General features: G+C 36.5%; 1 protein-coding gene and 1 long non-coding RNA gene across 2 annotated transcripts; both read right to left on the bottom strand.

The window, feature by feature from the left end:
* Positions 1-1,189: 1,189 nt before the first annotated feature.
* LOC117623057 (uncharacterized oxidoreductase At1g06690, chloroplastic) lies at positions 1,190-5,592 on the bottom strand. Its single transcript, XM_034353904.1, has 10 exons — positions 4,655-5,592; positions 4,111-4,202; positions 3,975-4,015; positions 3,679-3,843; positions 3,579-3,601; positions 3,359-3,430; positions 3,007-3,174; positions 2,005-2,087; positions 1,862-1,924; positions 1,190-1,494 (listed from the first exon to the last, which is right to left on the bottom strand). The coding sequence occupies exons 1-10, from the start codon at positions 4,854-4,856 to the stop codon at positions 1,309-1,311; spliced, it is 1,095 nt and encodes a 364-aa protein (XP_034209795.1). The 5' UTR covers positions 4,857-5,592; the 3' UTR covers positions 1,190-1,308.
* Positions 5,593-6,178: 586 nt separating this feature from the next.
* On the bottom strand, positions 6,179-6,914 carry LOC117623059. Its single transcript, XR_004585068.1, has 2 exons — positions 6,692-6,914; positions 6,179-6,628 (listed from the first exon to the last, which is right to left on the bottom strand). It is a non-coding gene; the product is annotated as an uncharacterized LOC117623059 (long non-coding RNA).
* Positions 6,915-7,204: the final 290 nt, after the last annotated feature.

Below are 7,204 nucleotides of genomic sequence, written 5' to 3'. Positions count from 1 at the left end.
TTTGAGCAATTCTTGGCATTAATTTGGAGGTGGTAGTTTGTTGGCTGGAGAGACTAGGATCCTGTGCAATGTATAAGGGGGTAGGCTTCATGGGTTGAGCTTGAGGAGCTAAACTTGTGTTTATGAACTTTAAATTCATGTCATTTTGGTTTTATAGAGAATATAGCCTCTAGCCAGCAATGGATAGGGCTGCTATCTAGTATGAACCTTTGGCTTTGATTTATTGTCGTTTTCAGTACAGGGGCGGCAAGGCCTACCAAATAACTACTCTCTTAATATCAAATTGGGTCCATGGTTGTGTCTGTAGCTGGAGAAGGCAATTACATGGTCAACTAGGTACCAAAATGCATTTATTCATCCTCCAATCCAATTAATATGTTTGGAATTATGGGCTTATTTTCCGTGCATAAACAAACAAAGAAGTTAGAAATTGGAAAAAAGAAAGAAAAAAAGGACGAACTAATCTACAAACGGATTAGATATACCTTAATCCAAATCCAAATCCGAATTCATTTATAATCGGATTATCGGATTGCACCTATCAATCCATATCCGTTACGCATCGGATTTGGATCAGATTGAATTATTATTGGATTTATTTTGAGATGTACAAGAAATCAAAATTTCATTAGTAGCCTCGTTCTTGTATTGTATTTATCTACTTTTTACATCAAATTTTGATATTTTATCAAAAAATTTAGTTTTAAGTGTATTCTTACTAAGTGCATATAAAACTAAAATTACTCATTTACATAGATAAAATATTAATATAAAGCATAGAAAAACTAAATTATACTTTAGACTAAGTCGGATCGGATTAACTATAATTCATATCCGGATCCATTTATAATCGGATTATCGAATTTAGAAGTTCAATCCATCTCCTATTAGTTACGCTGGATTCGGATCAAAATCCAATCTATTCACTTAATTCTTGATGCTCTTGTTTTGGTCTGGGAAAAACATTTCAACTTTTGGGGTAGAAAGTGTCTTTATCCAAGTATTCTGTCAATATAGTCTTTTTAATAGATTGTAAAGTTGTAAGCTAGTAATACCTGAATAAGAAAACAATTTAGTTTTTCCATCACATCATTTCCATCTGATCAAGCACTTAAAATTTTGCGCTAAGACCAAAATGATAGCGTCACCAAACAGATCTAAAGTGGCTAAAAATGTGGACAGGATTTAGTTACATTAATGGTCAACCTGCAATCATTCTTACAGAAAACATGATATTTGTATTTGATATGAAGAAGTGTACACATTCTTGTATAGGGGAATTTACAACTCAGATGCTTGTACAAAAATCTATAAGTTTTCAACAGGGAAACCAGTAACAGGTCTTATCTCTGTAGCCAAAGAGCGCAATTCAGCGACTTCTTCATTGTCGAGCTTCCATCCAAGTGCACCGGCAAATTCTGCAGCCTGTTCTGCATTTTTGGCTCCTGGGATTGGCACAACATTATCCTGGGCTATCAACCAGTTTAGGACAACCTGTGCAGAGGAACCCAACTCACATTAAATCCCAGCGAGTTAGAAATTAGATTGCCCAAATATGAATTTCTGCATTCAAGAAATCTTGTCCAAGACATCAATATGTGGGTTTATGATCTTATATGATGGAGAGCATGAAACTATAGAGAATTGGTCTACGTATACTAAAAACAGTGAAACAAAGAGCTCCGTCTTTCATGCAATTTGGTATCTATCAAGAGTTTGATAATTGTATCCGCGTCTAACATGACTTAACTACTAAAATATAGGTATTGCTGGTTACTGTTCAGCCATGCTTCCACGGAAATGACAAAATTGAGGACTTCTAATTGAAAAAGATACAATAGTTAAAAGAGCATTAACAAACCTGTGTGTTTGTTTTACTGTACTTTTCTCCTATTTCCTTGATCCGGTTCAGCAGAGGCTGGAGCTGCATATCAAAATGATATTTCAGCAATAAAATTGGAACTTACTGTGTAACTGGCTTTCAAAGTATTGACTATGCTTTACCCTTGTAAGAAATTCAGGAGTATAAATCTGTCTTCGAGGGCCGGTGGGAGGATTTTCAGGTGTATACTTTCCTGTAAGAGCACCTGCATATGTATAAATAGTAGAAATTTCAATATTCTCAATCTCTTTCACACCAGGATCAGACAGAAAAACTTGGCTTCTGCGGAAACCAACCTACTAAGATCTGAGATTAAAGGCTGTAATCATTGTAACCAGGGTTGTGCAGAGATTACAAGTGATAATATAAGACCTCAACAGACATCTTTTATCAAGAATTCACATATTTTTTGTTTCAGACTAACTGCATGCCCTTTTATTACTAAAAACTGTCCAATTTCTTACCTAATCAAAAACTGTGCATTCTATAAAAAAAATAAAAAATAAAACTGTGCAATGGGCGGATAACCCAGCTGTTTTTCACTTGTTACAAGGTACTGGTTTGGTGAAATATGAGTTTAAATGTAGAAAAGCAGATATACAAACACCTCCACTTTCTTAGATATTTCACTTTAAAGGTTTTACCAAGCAAGATTACAACTTATCCAGAAATAGTTGAATTCAAGAATAAGCAAGACACAGTAAGATTTTAAAAAATGCACGAGAAAGAGAGAATTTTACTTCTTCACTGTTTCTTTTAGGAGCCAGAACTAGTCTATCACACAATATAGAAGAAATAAGCTCATAATGTTGAAGTTAAGAACTGCTTGAAAAGGAATGCTCAAAATTCAGAATCAGGGGATCAGTGACAAAAGTGAGCAAGCCTGCTTTCTCCTAACTCAGCAATGATTTTTGTTTCCATTGTTTATACCCTTCTTAAGTTAAAACAAAAGATAACAATATGATGAACTTAAGCCCCAATTTCTGAAGATTGCTCAGAGAGGTCTTGAATACTGTAAATTGAAAAAAATATTATACCTTCTAAAAATGATTTTATTAATTCTTAGGCTAAGATATTGAATGAAAATGAAAATAGATTAAGAAAATACAAGGTTCCAACTTCACCTTGAGCAATAGGCGAATAGGCAATCAAAGTGATCCCAAGTTCATCACAGGTAGACTTTACTCCCTTCTCCTCTGGTGCCCTGTATATGAGGCTGTAATTCACTTGGTTTGATGCTAGTGGGATACCTCTCTTTTGAAGTTTCTTGTGTGCCTCACGCAATCGCCTTTCTGCAATAAAGATCTTTGTGCATCATGTTCAGATTAGTTGAGGAGGGGATCCATTTTTGTAAATTACTTTCTCGATGTGCCAATATATTCTGTACTTACTTAAAACAAAGAAGAAAAAGAAAAGAAAGATAAAGGACATGTTTCGAACAGCTGACCATAATTAGATAAAAGGATAGATTTGTACCGCTATAGTTTGAAACACCAACAGCCTTCACAAGGCCTTGTTCAACAGCATCTCCAAGACCATCAAGATACCCTGAAATATGATTTTTCCAGAGACGCCTCTTTAGAAACAAAAGGTGATTATTATATGTAGCCATCTATTTACATTAGCTAGACAGAGAATTATTCTATGAAAAAATGGTGTTATATATAAACAAAGTAAATTTAGTTATGAAAACAACCTTCATTTCCCCATATTCCAGGCCTGAAAATCAACACAAAACACTTGATTAGTTATTGTAGTTACATTAGCAGAATGACACCCTGACGTAAAGGACATACCAATGGAGTTGATACAGTTCTACTGAAGAAACTCCAAGGCGACCGAGGGAATCCTTAAGGGCAGTAATGACACTCTGACGACCCAGCCTCCATGGCAGAGCTGCGAATTTGGTTGCAATAGCAACCTCCACTCCTGGATCCTTTTCTTTCCTTTCCTTGACAAATCTGTGTAAAATTCAGTGGAAGTTATATAACTAATGTTCTCAAAATACAGAAATTAACCATGATTAGCCTTACTCTTTGTTGACTAGAAAGTAGAATGAGCCGCTATAAAAAAAAAATACCCCAGTACGTACCTTCCTAGAAGAGTTTCAGAATTTATAGCACCAAAAGAAGCCTGCAAGAGTGAACAGTAAATTTTTTGTTTACACTGATAAAACTTTATGGCATCTGTTTGAGAGGAACAAAGGAAATATAGGGCGCTTTTCCTACCCTGGAGCCATAAACTTCAGCAGTATCAAAGAACGTTATACCAGCATCAACACTGACATCAAAAGCAGACTTAGCAGCCTTCATCTTCCTATCTGCAATTTACACAAAACATATTGCCATAATGAACACAATTGAATAATTTCCACTTTCCAATATACCTAAGCATTTCATAATCTTAACAACAAAGCTGCCAATACAACCAATTCAGAAAGATATTGAATTTTAAGATTTATTGCCCCACCTAAAAAACCCATCAAACAACCAACAAGAATTTCCATTGCACAAAGTTGAATCATACAAATATAGCTCACTTCCTCTCATGTACAGTTTGAAGCTGATGATGTCTTTACATTGTAATTGCAGGTGTAAAAAGTTAAGCTAAATTAAAAACACTTCCCCAAGTGATAAAAGTGAATATAGAAAGACATAATGGCTCAAAATCTCTGAAAATCTCATCTGAAACAAACATACCCACAATTATAACCCAAATAAAGCATCAATTTGAAAAGGGATTCTCAGTTTTTCAATCATTTCTGCAACTTACCATCCCATTCGAAGTTGTTCCAATAACTGGTGTCCCCCCATGACCAAGCTCCAATCCCAAGCCTTGTCACCTTCAAATCAGAACCCCCCAGTTTCACCTTATCATCCTCTGTGGTCACATTTTCAGAAGCAACAGCTCTAATCTTATGAACTCTCCTGTGACTAAAAACAGAAAAGCATGCACTGCTCACATGCATAGCCATGATTTCTTTCCCTGGAGCTGCTGAGTTCAAGAAAAAAGAAAACAATGTAAAACAAGAAATGGGTTGCTGTTGCTGATATTGAAGAAGTTTCAGCTCAAAACAGAACTAAATTGCCAGAATTCTGGCAGAAGCCCCCCAAGAATTTTGGAAATGCAAGACAAAGACTTGTGAAATTAATGAACTTGTCAAAGAGAAGTGACTCAAATGAGGAAAGAGATAGTTGGTATTGGTTGAAGCAGCATGGAAGATTGAATTGAACAGTAGAGACCAAACCATTTGGTGGGCTAAAAAGAGTGAGAAGAAACATGGTCCTCAGAAGGTACACGTCAGCTGCTCTTTCCAGGTCCCAGAAACTGAGGACGAGGACGGCTGGATTTGCATGAACCATCAGCTTCAAGTGACGAAACAGAAATCACAAGGTCTGATTTGACGATAATTTTGCCCGCGGAGCCGACCTAAAAAAGACAAATTGGGTCTGGATTTTCTAAGGTAAGCTGCAGGATTTAGTTACAGGTTGACTGTTCGATCCCCGAGATTAACGGTCAGATTCAGTTGCTCATTTGAGAAATGTCAATTGGGCCCTTCTATACCTTGTGTAATGTAACAGATGCCCAGTTCTCACTATAATTAATGGGGCAACTTTAAAAGAAGATGGAGAAAAACTGGATAATGTCTACAAGGTGAAGCCCATTTCTTGCCGCTCGTGTGCAGGAAGGCTAGAGGGTTAAAATGAGGGGGTGGGGTCCTTAGTAGCAGTCCGATCTAATGTAGAGTTATTATTGAACTGTTGGATTGAACTCTCTCATTATAACTCCTCAACATAACTCCTCGTTATAAAAACTTCATTTTCTTTCAAAATAAAAATATATCGAAAAATTCTAACCCGGCCCAAAAATCTTCCTGAAATTTAGACCCCAATTAGTTGAGTAGGCAAGGCATTGTCATTTTTGTTTCTGTCAGTGATAATATAATTGGTCATGTTGGAATTAGACATATAGGTTGTGGTTAGAGTACATGAAAAATATAATTGAGCCCATAGCTTGGTATTTAAAAAGACCCTTTCAATGAATGATCTTTCATGCTATATTTCTGAGTTGAACAAGCTACCATTTGAAAGACAAAATAATGGTGATTTAATTATTGACAATAGTAGCTAGACTCATTGCAATATGAATTGGTTCTTTGATAAAATATCTTAATCTTACTGAGCTTTCTTGCTTCGCAGACTCAGAATATGCATAGTTATTCGGCCTTTCAAAATGAAGTGGTTTATTATATTGTTGGCCCTATATATTAAAAACTTAAAAAACAAGACAAGCAGATAACTTCGGATTTTGTAATGAACTTTAAGCTTAGATTAACATTCAGTCAACGTACTATTCAAAACAAGACAAGCTAGCAGAGAGAGTCGAGAAACTTGTTTTTCTCTTTTGTTCTAATAGTACTCGATTTGAAACTCCTTAAAAACAAAAAACAGTCTTTAACTGAGACACAACTAGTGCCAAAGCTCAACATTGTTCAACTAGTGTGTCAAAGCTCACTCCGAAGAGGCTGGGAAGTGCCTCAAATTCTCTCAATGCCAATAAACATATATATATATAGCTATGCAGCTGGTGCAACACTGCCCGCATCATCGTCGTCGTCGTCGTCATCATCATCCCAATCATTCTTCCGGTGAACATGAAACTGTGTCTTGGACAGCTCCTCCTCCTTTTTAAAAACCAACTTGGAAGCAGCAAGTAACTGTTTGCTATTGACACTCACCATTGCAACTGACATATATAAAATAGGGTTTAGATAGGAAAAAAAAAGAAAAAAAAAAAGGACCTGCTTACCTAAGAAATTGACCAAAGAAATTAAATAAGCATGCAGTGTGTATGCGGAAGCTAGTTGCAGACTGCACCAGTACATGTCTGCATATTTATAATAGGGAAAGGGATAATCATCATATTGGCATATGCAAATTCTTATTCCATATCCTTTCCAACAGACATGTTGCTTTCTTCTGCGATCTCTGTAATTTGTTTGAGATCTTGATATTGGACACGTTGACATGAAAAGGGCAACGAAATTTGGCGCGAACAGGAGGGAGCGATGACATGGCAGGGCTGCCCTCCATACGTTTTTCCTAGTGGGATGTAGGTCTGTCGACGTATGCTAAGCTCATGGCAAGTGCCTGCGCTGCGCATTCGGTATGTGGGATCAACAGTCCATGCACGCTCTCAGGCTCCACTGTCACCTCCAGCTCGTCTGCCACGCTGGATATTACGTATCACTATATATATGTATACCAATTTCTTTTTGGGTGAAATTTTGGGCTCGTTTGATGTTTAGCATGGGTTGGATAT

Source organism: Prunus dulcis, chromosome 3, assembly GCF_902201215.1.
Source record: "Prunus dulcis chromosome 3, ALMONDv2, whole genome shotgun sequence".
Lineage (NCBI taxonomy): Eukaryota > Viridiplantae > Streptophyta > Magnoliopsida > Rosales > Rosaceae > Prunus > Prunus dulcis.
The sequence above is the reverse complement of the archived record's forward strand: the minus strand, read 5'-3'. Positions and strand labels throughout refer to the sequence as shown.